This window comes from Thunnus maccoyii, chromosome 1 (assembly GCF_910596095.1).
Source record: "Thunnus maccoyii chromosome 1, fThuMac1.1, whole genome shotgun sequence".
NCBI lineage: Eukaryota > Metazoa > Chordata > Actinopteri > Scombriformes > Scombridae > Thunnus > Thunnus maccoyii.
In genome coordinates, this window is record NC_056533.1 from 29,065,555 (window position 1) to 29,083,243 (window position 17,689).

The 17,689-nt window shown below is 41.6% G+C and overlaps 1 protein-coding gene across 5 annotated transcripts in view; it reads right to left on the minus strand.

The window, feature by feature from the left end:
• dmxl2 (Dmx-like 2) overlaps positions 1 to 17,689 on the minus strand; it is a 39,968-nt gene that overhangs the window by 4,479 nt on the left and 17,800 nt on the right. For 2 of the 5 annotated variants that reach the window (XM_042394818.1, XM_042394732.1), the window contains exons 23-49: positions 17,279 to 17,608; positions 17,075 to 17,194; positions 16,476 to 16,611; positions 15,350 to 15,460; positions 14,927 to 15,096; positions 14,057 to 14,154; positions 13,768 to 13,933; positions 12,970 to 13,234; positions 12,624 to 12,826; positions 12,092 to 12,484; positions 11,362 to 11,544; positions 10,973 to 11,269; positions 10,653 to 10,844; positions 10,448 to 10,524; positions 10,006 to 10,136; positions 9,270 to 9,515; positions 8,758 to 8,940; positions 8,360 to 8,443; positions 6,942 to 7,132; positions 6,674 to 6,804; positions 6,500 to 6,585; positions 6,134 to 6,335; positions 4,267 to 4,384; positions 1,952 to 2,017; positions 1,023 to 1,109; positions 594 to 715; positions 355 to 493 (exon numbers count right to left, since the gene is read on the minus strand). In XM_042394818.1, the coding sequence (XP_042250752.1) occupies positions 355 to 493; positions 594 to 715; positions 1,023 to 1,109; positions 1,952 to 2,017; positions 4,267 to 4,384; positions 6,134 to 6,335; positions 6,500 to 6,585; positions 6,674 to 6,804; positions 6,942 to 7,132; positions 8,360 to 8,443; positions 8,758 to 8,940; positions 9,270 to 9,515; positions 10,006 to 10,136; positions 10,448 to 10,524; positions 10,653 to 10,844; positions 10,973 to 11,269; positions 11,362 to 11,544; positions 12,092 to 12,484; positions 12,624 to 12,826; positions 12,970 to 13,234; positions 13,768 to 13,933; positions 14,057 to 14,154; positions 14,927 to 15,096; positions 15,350 to 15,460; positions 16,476 to 16,611; positions 17,075 to 17,194; positions 17,279 to 17,608 (4,527 nt within the window). The remainder of the gene's footprint in view (positions 1 to 354; positions 494 to 593; positions 716 to 1,022; positions 1,110 to 1,951; positions 2,018 to 4,266; positions 4,385 to 6,133; positions 6,336 to 6,499; positions 6,586 to 6,673; positions 6,805 to 6,941; positions 7,133 to 8,359; positions 8,444 to 8,757; positions 8,941 to 9,269; positions 9,516 to 10,005; positions 10,137 to 10,447; positions 10,525 to 10,652; positions 10,845 to 10,972; positions 11,270 to 11,361; positions 11,545 to 12,091; positions 12,485 to 12,623; positions 12,827 to 12,969; positions 13,235 to 13,767; positions 13,934 to 14,056; positions 14,155 to 14,926; positions 15,097 to 15,349; positions 15,461 to 16,475; positions 16,612 to 17,074; positions 17,195 to 17,278; positions 17,609 to 17,689) is intronic. The other 3 variants (XM_042394983.1, XM_042394908.1, XM_042395067.1) reach the window with 3 other exon arrangements.

Sequence of the window (17,689 nt, forward strand, 5' to 3'; positions counted from 1 at the left end):
TGTTTAGTCGTCATGGCTCAGTTTTGCTCGACATTGATAAGAATTAGAAATATAAACTTCTCATGAATATGTGCAAGGGCCACAAACTGCAGAATAAAAATCCAAGTAGTCAATTGCCTTTTTAAATTCTGAATCCCTCGTGTAAATGTAAAACTTTCCTGCAGCTTTACTGCATCTATCGTGGAGCACGAAATGTTATGAAATGAAAAGACTGCAGAGTCACATGCAGTCTGTAGGAGCCAAAACAGTGCTTAGGTTCCCCCTACTGGCAACTTCTAACAACTGCACACATATTGCTGCCTGGTTTAACTGTGTGTTTGTATATATCTGTGTTTGTAGTGCATAAACTCATACCACACTGGCTCCCATGCTGGTCTGCCCGCTGCCGAGCCATGGCATGGATGCAGAGACCGGCATCTGTGGTGGTGCAAAGGGGACAGAGCTAGCCTGGGCAATGTTGGTGTGAGAGGAACGGTGGTCTATGTCGTCAGAGCTGTAAAACAAAAACACAACCGTGTTCTCTCACTGTTTTCTTTGGAGATGCCGAGTTTGTGCAGTGTGGAATTAAATGATTTTGTAGAAGATGATCTGACCTGCGAGACTCCTTATCAAAGTCCTCCCCTATCCAGGTGTAGGGCTGGACAGCCACCAAAGTAGACACGTCCACCTCCTGGACATCATGAGTGGAGGCCAGCACTATCTCATTGGAGTTAGCCTGGGAAAGGAGGGGAGCAAGGAGGTGAGGAACAAGGAGAGAGAAAAGGGTAACATTAAGGGTGAAGTTGACCACAGTTTCTTATAATTTCCAAGAAAGAAACGGATATGCTGTATGTTGCATATTCAGAGAGAGGTTGCTTTGAAAGGACTTATTTGGTACCACCTGTCTTACAACTCTGTCTGTGTTTTGCGTATACTTACTATCAAATTACACAGTTCTTTCCAGGAAATGACCAGAAAAATCATTAGGAAATTACAGACTCATAAAATTAAGAGTTACCCAGTATTTTTATAACTCAACTCACCTTATTGATTGCGAATGCCATGATTATGTCAGACTCCTTGTGAATGATTTTTGCCTTGCCTCCTGGATAGCCCAGATCTGCCTCCACCTGGAAAAGCCAAGAAAGCAGATACATCAGGGTTAAAGAACATTAAACTAGGGGACTCCACTGAGAAAAAAAAAAAAGATATTCAGAAGTCTATTTTCAGAAATAATGTTAGTATTAAGTTAATTTCATCCAATAAGGAGAAAAGTGGAAGAAATGTACTTCCAAAAAGCACCAGCTGTTGCTTTGAGCCATCAAATGATATCTCCACTTAATGTGAAGGTAGCATCAGGTATACATTCACAAGGGTAGTTATAGGAGAATTTGACATGTACAGGTACACAAGTAAATGTCGACAACTTTGACTGCTGATTTGGTTTCCCCAGTGAAAACACTCTGCAGGATTAGCAAGCCTCACACAGCCCTGACATTGAGCATGCAAGTTAGTAGGTCCGATTTTCTTAAAGGGACGATTTTTTTTTTGCTTTTGGGTTCAGCAGAATCAGTCCAGCTAGATAGGAGAAAGGAGTGAGAAACACAAGGAGATGTGTTATAGGCAGGGATTGGATATGAGGTTATATGAGTGGTGTCCCAGTGAGAGGGAAAGATTAGACGTTCGATCTAAGCCTTATAGCCTTGAGTAGATTTTATGCCAGAATAACTGAAGGACCAGTCACTATCAGGCCAAGCTGGAGAGGAGATATCAAAATCTTTTCCCACAGGTACTCATTTGTTGCAATTTCTGACCACAACCTTTAAACTTAAACCCTGTGCGAGTGGTGCACAATCGTTGTTTTAAGGTTTAATGCACTTGCTCCTCCAAGCTTGGCTTTGCAGTGACTCTCCTTGATAGACAGACGGACAGACAGAGCCAGGGCCTGGGCTGGTACAGTAAATGATACTACCTTATTTGGACTGCTAGCTCCTGCTATGCAGTTTGGGGTTACATGGTCCATATGGTTGTCTAAAAGCTACACAACACACACAAAGGCAATATAGACACAAAACACACCAACACGGCACGACACAAAACACATGCACAAACAGAAAAATAAAACATGGGATGAAAAGAAAATGAAAAATGTTGATCTTGTTGATAAAATGCACTCTGAGCTCAGTCCACCTCATTAACATGTAGCTACAGTCATGCCTCAGGACTAATGGATATATGAACTGTAGATCTGACTGCTGCTGTTATCTGAAGATCTGTCCACTACAGTTAGCAAAGACTGACATTAATGTTGTAATAATAAGAAACAAAGCACTTGGGACCATTTTGGTCTTGCAGCTACAGTAGCAGACTGTCATGAAAGTGATTACATAATAATAACAACTAGACCCAGACATCATAGAAGGCACTGTCCTGTACTTAAATAAAGATGTCTGAGAGTCAAAGCAAGAATAACAATAATTACAATAATATCAACAATAGAGATAAATGCTCAGTTTATCACAATAGATTGATAGATTTGGATATATGGGTAATACCAGGGTTTCAAAATACCCCACAATCATGTAAATTTATTTGTCAAACAGTCAATTATTAAGACAAATTACCAAAGCCTTAAGGTCTCTGATGGAAAATCTCAATACATTTTAATCTCTAAGTGTCTTGCGATGCAGAAAACTATGAGGATGGTGTGTACATTCAGTTTAACGTTAATGTGGGCAACCTATACATGCTGTGCAATGTGGAATGAAGTGACATGAAGAAAACAAATACTGAATTGGCCCAAATGTATAATGTCCCTGTTTTGAAGAAGAGAAACAGAGAGGCAGATGAATTGTATCTTTTAAACATATTGTCACGTTAAAAAATGAGTAGAGCAACAAAAATAAAATGATAAAAATAAAGTATGGTAATTACTTTATTTAGTTATTTGTTTTTAAAATAGCATGTTTAGTAATACTTATTAATTCATTCTGTTTTTAGCAGTACTTACACACTCTCCTGTCATGTTCTTTGAATCAGATTTTCAAGGCTTTTCATTTTCTAACATCCTGTGACACCACATTTCTTGGCAGCCTGATAATTGTTTGATGACTGTTTAGAGCTCTGCGTGGGACTGTTTTCTTAATTCTGCTCCTGCTGGATTTCTAACCATTACTGCCCGCTTCCACAACGTGTGTGTCCACTCCCACCTGCACCCGCAAACATTCTGACCATTCACGCCCGCACAATAGAGTTACATTGATTTGGTGTTGTAGGGAAGACACGTTATTTTATTGTGTGGTATTAATAAAGAGATGCATACCTGTTGGTAATGCTGTAGCGAAATTATGTTCTAGAGAATATGCCTGTTCTAGGGTGAAATTACAGTGTATTTATTCATTTTAGCATTCTTATTTTAGAACATGTGTTGTTGGCTGTGGTTGTTTTATTTTGTTATGTTTCCCTGATCAGGAGTAGTGCTCCTAATGATGATGGCATGAAACTTGATGCAAGCTTACACCTCCGTTATCTCCTAAATGAGCACAAAAGTAGTAAAAACCTGCGGTATCGCATAATGTTCACATTGTTTGGTGTTTCTGTTCTTTGGTTTAGGTTGCAGCAGCTGGTGGTGCGCACTCATAAGTGTGGGTGTGTATGTGTGTGACAAGGAGCGGCAGCAGGTAGTGGTATCAGGGAGGAGCGCTGACTGAGCACTCCGCCTGGCTCTGTGAGTCAGCCTGCAGTGTTGGCTAAATCCTGAGACCCGCAGTTTATTTTTTGACCGCCAGCTCCCACCCGCAGCAAAGTTAAAACCACCCGCTCCTGAAAGAGTTGCATTGTCCGTGGGACCCATTCCCAATGCAGTCCTCTAGACTGTATCTAATCAATCACCATGATTTTAAAATTGGTGTCACATGGTTATTATAGCCTTCTTTCAAGCCACATTTTTTCACTACCTCTCTTCATCCTAGGTCGACAAGTGACGGTAACTTGAGCCAGTAAAAAGGGTAATTTCACTTGAAAGATGACTTGAATTTCTAATTTTTAAACGTGAGACAAACACATTTTTAAAAATGAAATTTCCAAGATTATCTAGATTTATATTTGGGCCAATACAGTATTAAGGGAAGTGAACAAGGAAGGGAAAATGCAAACATTCTGGTGTAGATATGAACTACATGACCATTAATACATAATTAAACATAGCTGGTTTCACCCTCACTGGTAATAAACACTGAATCGGGAAAAAACAAAACCTAAATATTTTCACATATGTGGGATGCTGACCTCACTCTGCTTCCTTTTCTTAGTGAAGATGTAACGGATTAAAGTCTCCTGAAGAGCTTCCTGTTTGACCAGGAAATGCCACAGACGTCGAGCTGGAAAGGACTGATGGTTCTTTGTCCTGAAAGTAAAAACATGAACAAAAATACATTTGTAAGACATGAATGCATCCAGTAAGAGGGCTTACGTCATGGTTTATTTTCAGTGCCACAGAACAGCAGATGATCTGAAACTTCACACATAAATACACAGTATACGTAACTGAAATTTACAATGTATTTGGTTTATGTTATGATAAATGCATATATACATTATTAAAATGGATTAAGAGTCAAATTAGAGCAAAATAATAATTATTATTATAATTATTATCCGTTTCCCTTCCTCTGTTTTGTTTAAACTAAATATGAACTATGTGGACATAACTGACATAACTTGTGAAAACAGGTAAAACTATAAGCAGTAAAACCACGTTTTGCTTTAGTGATCGCAACTTGTGGTAAAATGTAAATACACAATATACAGTACATACAAGTGTCAACATTTCCATCACATTTAACCAATGACTTGGCTGTTCAATTACGCTAAGTGTTCTGAGTGTGCACATGTGTAACCAAAGTATTTTAAATTTTATCATATCATTAGATAAACTCATTTTACTTCATGGCAGAGCTTTATATGTGCAGTATACGCTAATAATTTGCTACTGAGCTTGTATCCCTGAATACAAAATGCCTTGAGAACTTCTGTGGTTGGCTCAAGGACACTTGCTGTTAACACTCAAGAGATGTAGTTTGGTCAGGGGATACTGCTTCTCAAAGCCAAGGCAACATTGTGGTTGCCCTGACAAATTGTTGGGTTTGTGCCCTTCAGAAAAGCTAAAAAGCTTAAAGGTGCCCGGTGGAATGAATATGAGTGGGTCTCCATTTTTTGTTTGTCTCAGGATAGACAGACCTGCTGATGGTTTCACACTATTCCAATGATCTACAAGTGGCTGTAATGTGACATAAAATGCAGAAATGCACCAATAAAAGCTGGAAAGAGGATGACAGCAAGCTAGTAAACATGGATGTAAAAGATTTAAAATACATGAGGTCTAAAATACCAATGAGGTCTAAATAGGTTTGTTAGACCTCAAGGATACACACAGTGTCTTCTGATGAGTAACTCTGAATTTAAAGATGTTTGTTTGCAAGAAAACTCATCACATAGATTTTTTTGGGGCTCCAGCTGTGAGACTTTGCACATTTTCTGACATTGGATGTATTTCAGACATGATTTTTAGGGATGGCAATGTCAGTCTATTGGTTGGTCCACCACTTCAGTCCAGACTGAAATATCTCAACAACTATTAGATGGATAACCAGATCCCCCTCAGGGTGAATCATAATAACTGACTTAAATACCATCATGTTTTATGCTAAATAGCATGCCAGCATGTTAGCATGCTAAACATGCAAAACTGAGATGGTAAGCATTTCATTACCATGTCATTGGTAGCATGTTAGCATGCTGATGTTAGTATTTAGCTCAAAGCACCACTGTGCAAGTACAGCCTCCTAGAGCTGCTACTGTGGCTGTAGACTCATTGTCTTGTTAAGGTTTTGTTTAATATTTATTGCCTATTTAATCATCCTGATTGATTGATCAATTACATTTATGTTTTTCTTTTCAACTTAGTGGCTAGTTGGGCTCCTGAACTACACTAATGCCCTCTAGCAATATGTGTTACTTGGGGTGTTAGTATTGCAGTGGTAGTACATAATATGCAAGTAAAATAATTAGATTTGTGGCGTAGTGTTTTTAATCACCCAGCCCTGGTGAGTGAGTGTGTGTCTATGTATTTCTAAATATATCATTTAATTCTCACTTGAAGGGTGTGTTGTCTGGCTCCAGCATGGCCTTGTGTCGCAGTATGGCGGGGCCACCTCCTGCGCTGAGGTCAGTAGGGTAAGTGTTGATGTAGTTGGGAGGCGGGCCATCAAACTTGTTCATTCGCTCCAGCAGAAGCTGTTCCCAATTCTCTAAAGTCTTCAACACAGCATTGCTGAGAGGGGATATGACTGGCAGATCTGTGACACAAACACATATAAATATACATATACAAGCAACTACAACACAAATAAATAGTTTATGTATATATATTTCTACAGATTATTCTCAAAATACTTCTGTGTACTTTCATAAAGAATAGATTTAAGCTGTTTAGGGTCAACATGATGCGGTGGGTGTGTACCTGTAAAGTCAAGGCCAGTGAGAGGGAGGAAGTTCTTGACGCTGTGATGAGCCAGTTTCACCATGACCAGGCGGATCAGAGCCCAGCTACGTACCAGACAGACATGCAGAGAATTAAAATTGGAAGCAAAGCTTCACATTAGGCTGCAGGGAAACAAAAGAAGCCAAGCCGTACCTGTAGGAGTTGGGGTCAGAGTGCTCTGTTATCTGTGTATCAGAAAGGAAGGCGTCATCATCTTCATCATCCTCTGCGCCGCTTTCATCTGAATCACACAGAGCATTGCTGTCTGACAGCGGCAGGAAGGGCTGAGAGGGAGGAAATAATGATAGAAAAATAAAGGCAGAGAGGGCGAGAGAACAGGATAACTTTTTAATAACCTGAAGACTATGAATCACAGATTTCATAAGCTGCCTTCACATATATGGTCATTCAAATGCCTTGCCTTGGCCACAAAATAGTCCCACATGCTCAGCTCTGGGGGAATGAACTTCTCCCTGTAGGCGGGTCTCTCAGTGGGCACAGGAGGTGGTGTGGCTGGCGTCTCCTTTACAGGGCGTCCAGGGACCAGCATCCTCATGTTGAACCTTCGTCTGTATCGGTCAACGTCCTCTGCTGGGGGCTGAGGGGGAGCGACTGGGGGGAGGACAGAATGAAGACATGGCATTGTTCAAATGGTGAACTTTGCATTAGTCTGCAGTCTCATTGTAAAGTTAAGAGAAGGTCAAGAATCAGGAGGAAGTGAACTGCATCGACACTCTACGCAGAACACGGTATACATCCACAATAGAGCAGAATGATAAATTATCGATATTAACTGTATAAAAATGCCTAAATTGTGGTTCTTAGTGACTGAGTTCTGAGTCACTGAGTTCTATGACTTTTATGAGTCATAGCACACAAAAGAAAAATCAATACATTTGAAAAAGAGAGACACAAATGCACAACAAACAAATGTTTAGGATGGAGGCACAGGGCAAGACTCACTAGCTTGTGCACAAACCTGCACCATTATCCTGGGTGACTACCTCTGGCATCGCACCAGACAAAACAAGATAAGACACAAACCAGAGTAGACAGTGTGGTTAGACACATAAATACTACACAGCCCATTACATAATTGAATAAGTAAATATTTGATGTAGTGCACTGCGCAAAATACACAACAATGATGGTGAATTTGTTGTGCAATCATGTGCTAAGCGTTTTCTTGTATCCACAGCGCTTAAGGGAGACAAACACAAGATGAGATTGGTGACTGTAAGATGTTTATTTTCTCTAAGAATGAGAGTTATTTAGAGTGTGATGGAGGAAATATCAGTGTGTAACATTTGTGTCTGGCTGTGTGTTTGTGGCATGTAAGTGTGCAGTTGCCCTCAAAAGAGCAGACTTTTTAACATTTGGTAAAGTGATTCTTATCAACAGGCTGGCATTTAAGATCCTCTCTCCTCTTACTCAGTTCTTCAAAAGGTTCCACTTCACTGAGAACTATCTCTGACCCTACAGTGGTACAGAGTCTAAATGCCATCCTGTATCTTTCTCCCCCACAAATACAATGTGAGCACAGGCTACTTTGGCCTCATGAATATGGATGAACAGTGTCAAGTTCAGTCAACAGACTTTTAGCACAGAGCTACTCAGAAAACGGTATAATTTCTACAAATCTAAAAATCTAATGCAGACAAACAGTTCACTTAACTCACAGGAGAGCTACGGTGAAGTCATTACTTCTACTACAAACTACTGTTAGACAGTAACTGTTTCCATTCACGTAGTTTTTAATACTACAAACTGGACAAAAAGAACTACTTACAGAGTTTCAGATCTACTGTTTTAATAGTCTAATAACCTCTCAAGGTGTACCTGGTTTAGTCTCAGATTCAGATTTAGTCTGAGGGGGCTGCTCAGCCTTGGCTTCTGAACACTCCTTGCTAGGCCCAGCTGTTGCTTCAGTGGCACAACAGGAATGACACAATGAGATGAGCATAGAGGACGTTACAACATGTACAATACATGCAATGCAGTACGCACACACACACACTCGCACAGACACACAGAGCTGTTGGCTTATCATAACAATGAACACAGATGACTGTCTTCATAGCACTAGTAGGCTTTGCTGTTTGTAATGGACATTCAAGTAGTAGCTTCACAAGAGAGAGAGGGGTCAGTCAAGCATCTGCAACAATGCAAACCAGTACAATTACCATGCACTGCAATCCTGCAAACCAGCACTGCAATCCACCAGCCTAGTTACTCACAGCTGGCCTTAGTTGCTGGTGCCACAGTGCCCAACCCCTCTCCCCTTGAAATGGGAGGAAGGGGTCGTTTGGGGGGCTGGGTTTCTGTAGGGATGGGTTGGGGGTTTAGGGTGAGGCTGCTCTGCTCAGGTCTTCCTGTCTCTTGAGACTCCTCTGGCCTGGCTGCCTCAAAGTCAGCTGGCACTGGGACACAGGGCAGAGGGCACACTCACACAAGACACTACACAGCAGCAGCAGCAGCAGCAGTAGCAGCATCTTAGGAGCATCAACAGGACAGGACTATTGGATGTCTATGTAACTATGTAAACAGACCCAGAGAGATGGAAGCTTTGCCTCAGATCAGAGATAAGTCATGATGTAGAAAGCCAACAGATTGAGGTGAAGAGGACAACGGGGAGGAGAATAGTACAGGGATAGGGACAAGTTATGAAGACCAGGGAGAAGACTAGAGACAAAGACATGACATGATGGAAATAAAGGTCTAAGTAATTAACATCAAAATAATTAATTACCTGGTGGGGTCTCAGGCCTCTTTGGCTTAATTATGACTTTGGCTCCTCCTCCAAAGACGGCGGCCCACATGCGGTTGTTGAGGGGATGTGCTGCCAGGCGGAAAAGTTCATTGCTGCTATGAGTGCCCAGGCCATGGATGAGCAACGCGAGATAAACTGCCACGACCGCTTCGCACAGCAGCACGTTGAGCCTTGGCTGGTCCTCCTCCCTGGCAGACGTCAACAGAGAAATCAGGGACGACACACCTGGAGAAAGAGGACAAACACACACATGACATTGCATTTGCGTAATAGATCGACACGTAATTTATAAAAATAGCTTCCACAGCAGAACAAAAACACTGTCTCTGCACAATACGGAACACATTTATGAAACATTCGCATGATGGCGTGATCAGTCTCTGCCTTTCCGTTTCCTTCCCAGAGGCCATGAAGCTCCTATTATAGAACACCATCTGCCTCTCTGCATAAACACAGACAGCCTGCTTTGCTTTGCTCTGCTCATCCTCTTCCTCTGCTTCTCATATTCTCTCTCAATCTTGTCTTTGATGCTCACACGTTTTTAAGTTTCTATGCATTCAGTGAGGATTCTGGAAAAAGATCTAACTTAACTTCAGTCTCTAAAACTAAAAATAAAACTATTTGTATTATGACCAGCATGTTAAATGCCAAGTGAACGAAAAGCCAGTCCCCAATAGTAAAGATGTCTTTTTCAAAAAAAAAAAAAAAAAAATACCTGGCCACTGTGCAGGAGCGGAGTTGGGGGTTATATGTTCCTCGATGCTTTCTGTGCGGAGTCGTTTTCTCTCACTGAGCAGGAGGCCCTGGTACACCATCCCTGTAAACTGGTTGGCCTCTGTCTGGCTGCTGCAAAGTCAATAACAGTAATGTGCACTGTGAGTCCCAGCCATACAATGCATCATAATACACTTGAAGGGAATAAATCAACATTTTGGTAGGTACATTTGCTTTCTTTTCTAGAGGGAAATGAATTAAATAACATCAATCTTTGTCTATGTCTCTTGTCTAAGGTGGAGTCATATTTTTGTTTTCAGGAGGGCACATAAAATTTTGCAGACTGTTGGACATGTGGCTCTGCACTGCAGAGGCACACAAAATATGCCTGTATGAATTAAAATGTATGAGAGAGAGAGGAGAGAGAGAGAGAGAGAGGTTACCTGTAACTGTGGCTGTCACACAGTGCTTGATAGACGCAAGCAGACAGAGATGCTGCTAGAGTGTGCAGCGCATTCACCTGAGGGTGAAGAGACAGACACTTAGTCAACATCAAAATGAACCATGTCACAGATGACTGTGTCAAAGGCTACAGTCGGGCTCTACACTTTGTCTCTATAAACTTGAGATTCTTATTTGAGTTCTGACCCGGTCATCCATGATGTCGGGATGTGGCGGAGTCTCCATGAGGGTGATGGTGTGGAGGATGTCGTGAATGTGGTTGCTGAGGTGGAGAACGGGATTGGCTATGACCGTCTTGGTGGGGGCAATGCAAGCTGATAGCAGAGGCAGTGTAGTGGGCAGAGGCAGGGGAGACTGCAGCTGCTTCACTGTGGTCTCCTACAGAGAGAGTGTGAGACACAAAGATGTTTATTTGCTTTTGCTGAGGAAAGACAATTAGAAAATTACTTCAGATACATGTCTGTATGAGTGTGTGTGTGTGTGTGTGTGTGTGTGTGTGTGTGTACCTGCTGGCTCTCCTGCAGAAGGAACAGAAGCTCCATGCGTACAGAGGTGACTCCTCCTCCCTTAGCTCCATGAAGGCTACAGTAGGAAAGAAAGACCCTCAGCAGGGCCTGGTTCTTCCTCAGCCATGCCTTGCGTCTCTCAGAGTGCTGCTGCTTGGCCTGAAGACGTCTGCGCTCCATCTGGTGACGCTCGTAGGCCCCCGCCTCAATACGCTCCAGGGCCTCGTCTGATATGTCCAGTGATGCTGCTCGTTCTCCCCAGCGCTCCACCTCTGAATCATCCTCCTTCCCTTCCACCTGCATGTTCATAAAAACACATTTGCTAATAGTTTTCGTGCATTAGTGAATATTAAGTTGTATAGATTACATCAAATATTACTAGAGTTTACCTTGTAGTTACAGATCTTATGCATGGCTGCAATTTCTTTCTCCAGCCAGCTGTAGAGCTGAAAGCGGAGCTTCCCTCCATCCACCTCGAAGCCTGTGGCCAGCGTACGCAGCTCTGTCATCAGGATTTTTAGACAGGCACGGAACTTCAGCTGCTCTGCTATCACATCCACCTCTGACTCACCCTGAAAAATGTGAAAATGAGTTAAAGGAAAATTAGAATTAGCATTTTATTGTCGGAGGTTCAATACTTGGATAGATGACGTCATCAGGTGACATTCTGATGTTAGCTCTTTAACAGTGGATAAGAGACTTAACCTGTGAGCTCAATGACTGGCTGAATCTAAATGTGTGGACTTCCCTGCACTTGCAGAGTCATGGACTTTACAGGAGTGTATCAGTGAAGTCCAGAGATCTTAGGGCTGTCAAAAACCACAATTCAAGTCCTTAACGGGCCTCAAGCTCACTTTCTACATACTTTGTGAGTCACCTGTTTATTGTTTTGTTTGGTTTTTTTTAATGGTGAGGCTTTACATTGCAAATTGACAGTGTCAATTCCATTCAGACCCTTTCAGGAAAATATCTTGAGATGAGTTAAATAACTTATATGTAATATTTATTTTTGGGGTAGATGTATGATTTTGAACATTTCAAATATGTATTATTATCATTGATTCAATATTTTTGTATTTGTTCTTGTGTTTTTTTGTGTTTTTACAATATTAGTCCAACCTGTGAGTCCTCTCTCTGCAGTTTGGGACCACCACTTTCTGAGCCTCCGTCTGCTTTGGTCTCAGCCTCCGGTTTCTTCATAGTCAGACCATCATCATCTTCGTCTTCGTCCTCTTCCTTGTCCTCTCCCCAGTCCAGCTTCAGCTCGTCTTCCTCCACCTTGACCATAGGCTGGCTCCAATCCAATCCACCCATGCTGTCGTTTCCTCCCCAGGCAATGGTAGGTGCTGCTGGTGAAACCCAGTCCATACCTCCCTGGGTCCCATTTTCCAGGGGTTGGGTGGAGTTTAAGTTGGCCTTGGATGAAGCTTTGCTGAGGGGTGAGGAGCCAGATTTCTTGGTAACTTTGGGAATCTTGGACAGCACTTCTAAGGCCAGAACCGGGCAGCCCACCTACAGAAGATCAGGATGTGATTAAAACCATATCTTAAGACTTTCTTATATATCCTTCACCTGTTTGCTTTTGTAATTTACATTCACCAGACTGTGAAACAACCGGGCCAGGCCCACTGCCATTGATAAGTGAGCCCACCTTGAAATGTGCGTTGGCAGTGGTGAAGAACAGTTTGCGCTCTATGAGGTTGATCTCATCTGCGCAGCTCTTCTCAGCAGTGAGGCCCACAGTTGTTGCTGTGCCCTCTGGATTTGCAAAGTGGCGACGGATGATCAGAGGGTGTGTCCTCAAATAGTTATAGAAACTGAACACCACAGGGTTGCAAGATTTCACCATCACATCTAAGACAGAGGGATAGGGGAAAGGGACAGGAAAAAAAACAAAACTTTAAGTATAGAACACAATGCGAATAAATGGGCAGAGCAAATGGCTAGTAGTGGATTTTGCTGTGTACTACTGATTGAAATGTCTCAAACCAACTGACCGGGGTTCTCGTCATCCTCTTTGGGGATACGCTCCAACAGTGTATCCAGGGCTCGGGTGTAATCCTTCATGATCCAGTAGGCTATGCTGCGGAGGAACGGGTCAGGGTGCAGTCTGGAACAGTGGTAACCACTCCCATCCCTGTTACAGCCGAGGACCTTTTCATAAAGGAGACCTTGGCAGGTGGATGAGTTTTCAAAGTCAGCCTCATACAGCCTTGCCACTATCATGGCTAACTGGAGATCATCCATCTTCTCCATCAACACCTGCACATCATGGAACAGCAGAGGAGAGGAGATGCTGGGTTAAAACTGCAGTTTAAGTAAGATAAGTAAGTAAGATGTAACAATTTAGACATTTAAGTATTTATACAGTATGTAAAAAATTTCAATACAATAAGACATGGAGCTGATGCATCCAAAGCTCATGCTTGTTTAATTTTTTTGGTTATCAGTATGTTTTGACTGTGTGGTATGGTAAACCCAGGCCAAGGAAAACTAAGCAGGCTTTTTATGTATCTTATCAGTGGAATTTAGACTTCTCATATGTGATTTAAAAGGCTTAGAGCTGCAGAGCTGCCCAAGACTCTCAGCAACAGCTATCTACCCAATTAGTGATGCAGTGATATAATGCTTTTCATTTCAAGACACCTTCACACTTTACATTGTATTTCCATAAAACAAGGATATGCCAAGTTCCAACTGTGAGGGAAATGGAAATGGAGTGCTAAAGCAGACTAGGCTATGACAGTATCTTATATGTTGCTGAGGTTAAAAGTGTGTGTGTCTGTTGTTCACACCTCTATGGCATCTTTGAGTGATCCAGCCAGTAGGAAGAAGGCAGCGGATTGTTCAAAGCGTTGCTTTCCCAGTAGGGAGAAGGCATTTTTCAGAGCTGCCTTTCGCCAGCGGTCTTCAGTGAAGTTGTTCTTGAAGAACTGAGTCATCTTCTCATCATGCTGAGATCTAAGAGAAAAGAAACATTCAGCCTGATATTAAATGAAAGTTCTGTGAGGAACTTTGTTGAAAGTAAAGTTTAGTACAAGTTAGTAATAAGTTAAGTACTCAGTACAGAATAATGTGTCTCACCTGAAAAGCCCCCACAGGACAGCCTTTTTCTTCATGGCCAAGTAGAACAGAGCAGCATCTAAAGGATCGTTGTTTCTCTGGAACGCAGCTTTACCTAACTGATAACATACAAACATTACAGTTACTAAATAATAGTACCAGATTTCACTTTTGAGTGGACTGGCTAAAGTGAAAGAGAACATAAAAATCAAAATATCAAAACACTAATGGCAAATCATCACCAACACCAGTACAAATGTTTCCCTTAACCAATGTATCATTAATCTACTGTTTAAGACATTTATATATTACTGGACTTTAATAACTACTATATTTGTTGTGCTTTGCTTTGAATTTTATAATTGTCTTAGCTCCTTAACAGTTATTGTAACTATAATATACTTCTCTTGGGGAACAAAGTTCAGCTGATTAGTACAGACAAAAAGCACATTTCAAGACACGTTGCCTTTGAAATTTGCAGGCAGCACAGGTTTGATGGCTGTACTACAGGGGGGGTGTGCAAATGACAGAAACACCTGACAATATGATGCAACTGAATACAATAGCCCTGCAATAAATGCGCCATTGTAAAATCTTACAATTGTCTGTTGGAACTACCACCTTTCAAACACAGGAAACATTATAAGCTTTACAAAGCTGGAATTAATTGCAGGGCTGTTTTTTGATTGTTTTATATTGTCAGGTATATCTGTTGTCTTGTATACCCACTCTAGTTTGTATACCAACTGTGGAAGAGTCCAAATTTCCTTTTCTACTTCATTACCTCTGTTTACATCTCAGTCCCAATACTCAAAGTTAGAAACTGTCAATCAATCAACAAAATACACTAAATGAAATGATATAGTTATCGGTCTTTATTTATCCTGGTACCTTCTCCACCATTTTCCGCAGGGTGTTGATGTTACGTATCCACCAACCCACTCCCACAGCTCTGAGTTCAGACCATTGTGGGTCACCTCTCTGCATTGCTGGGATCATGTTCAGCAGCTCTTCTTCTGCCTCTGAGTGGAAGGCCCATGCAAAGTGACATGTTGATAGACCTGATGCAGAGATAGATAGAGGACGAAGAGGAGGGAGACGGGAAGAGAGAGAGAGAGAGAGAGAGAGAAAGTGAGCGAGATGTTTACAGTTTATTGTCAAGATTAAACGCACTGGACATCTCTGTCTCATAACCGCAAAATCGGATAATATAGTGACAGTCACATAAAGCAATGCAGGTCTCTAAAATAGCTTTTTATGTCACAGCTCATTATGGTAGCCAACAGCAGTATAGTAAGCAGTGTTTTTTTTTACCCTGGTGGAGCAGTTGCATGCGGTAGAGAGGGGGAAGAGAGGTGAGCAGGCAGGTATGAAGACGCATGGCCAGCAGGTACCTCAGTCCACACTCATCGAGAGCCTCACCACCTACACAAACACAACGCCAGGAAGTTGTTATTCCACAGAGCAGAGGATCACTTTATTAAAATGGTAGCCAGGAAGCAATGCCCTTTACAACTCCAGTATCACTAGAGTTCATGTGGTCCTGTCAGACTGTGTCCCTGAACATTAATACCCTCTCTGTGCTTACTTAGCACTGGAACAACTTGCTAACGTCTTCTTCTCAAAAGACTAAATAAATAGGATGGAAAATTGTAGGAAAAAGACAAGATAATGAAAAATAGCTGTGTCTGATTAAGTACAGTTAAAGAGGAACAGTATAAGCAATGTTGTTTATGTTAATAAAGATTTGATGGCTGGAGATTAGCTATATGCAGGAACACACAATCAAGAAAAATTATGCTTTCTTTACCCTTAGTCAACTTTAATACGATATGATTTCTTACCAAGGGTAACGGTTAATGGACACTGAGGCGGGCCAACACGCCAATTTACAATACAAGACCATTCTGCAGGTATGTGTGCATCTTCTATCTTGCATGTAAAGTACATAATATAAAATAAGGTGAAACTTTATTCATCCCCAAAGGGGAAATGCTCTTATCACTTGTAGTGTGTAGGGACAGCAACAGAATAAAGACCCTGGGGTCCTGGTCAGTGTATTGCTCAAGGACACTTGAATGGCGAGGATTCTTGTTCATGTAAAAAGAATCAATCAAGGTCACTATAATGACTCTAAATATAAAAACCTGTCAGTATAAAAATCAACACCTAAAAATACAAAAAAAAAATAGATACAGAGATAAATGGAGGAATTAAGCATCAATAGTACCCTGAAGATAATATGGATGGTTAAAGCATTTATTATAGAGTTTATTAGTTTATTGTGATTTAAAATAATGAATTTTAAAGTGCTGATGACTCCTGTCCAAGGACCACGGTAAACTTTGATGCAATATGTTGTCTGCACTATATGTTATGTAATACACTGTTTGTATCACAAATATGAGAGTAGTACATACACACAAACATTTATACTGACCTGTGTACTGTTGATCAGTGGAGCTGGTGACCTCAGCACTGGTGGTTGCAACCGTATCAGCCAGGGCCACCAAGAACATCTGCTCTAGTCTGGTCAGTCCTGGGAGGCTGGAGTGCATGAGATGACTGGACAACACCTGGACAGACGAGGGAAGAGAGCAGGTGAAGGACAACAATGATGATGTCTTAGTGATGGAATTTACTATATGAGCCTGTTGATATTGTTAAATATTACCCAGCTTCAATATTACCCTATACTTTAAATCTGCATACATTTTGCAATAATAAACACATCCTAATTGAGAGAATATTACCCTGATATAACAATATCATGTGCAGCTCAGCCTGTTATTACTATGTTATTACTGACATGTTGCTCCCCATTGAACATACAATTACCAAGATATTGTCATTGTTAACAAGATATTGCATGATTACTGTTGTACTGTGGTTTCTATGGTATCACACCATCATTAGCCTGTTATTACTAAGCCATTACCTCTTTATTAACCACTTAATTCTTACAACTTGTAATACAAATTCTAATTCAAATTTCATTGCGTTGTAAATGGGATCACCTTCTAAAATATACAGTGATACCTGAGCATGCTCTGGTCCGAAGTAGGTAGGTCCATACTGAGAGAGATTGATAACTCGAGACTTCTTCTCTGGTTTGTCAGTGGCAAAGTTCACAAAGTCATCTGTGGTAACTGTCGGCACCTGGTAACGCAGAGAGGAAGGTGTTAAAGCAACATTGGACCACACCTTTAACAACAAAATAAGAACTCTTTGAATTGTACCTACCTGAAAGAGGTCAGCATACTGGTCTTCTGTGGACTTCTGGCCCCCTTCGCCGTCAGCCACTTTAGTTCCCTTAGCAGCTTCTTCTGCTCCCTTGTAGGATGTATCTAGGTCAGCCAACATGAGAGAGTAGAGGGGCAGGGGAGGAATGGAGTTGATTTCTGTGTAGTCCCTGCCGCCGTCGCGGCCAGCTACGATAGTGTCTTTTGCTGTGCTGCCGGTCACACTGATGGTTCGGGACAGATGTCTCCTTGCTCCGCCCTCACCTGCCTCCACATCCCTCACCACAGCAACTTCCCCAGCAATACACTTCACCAGGTGAGCGAGGATGGCCTGATATAAAGAGGGTAAATTGATTATAAAGGGTATACAACATTGTTGATCAGATGAGCTAGATCAGCACATATCACCATT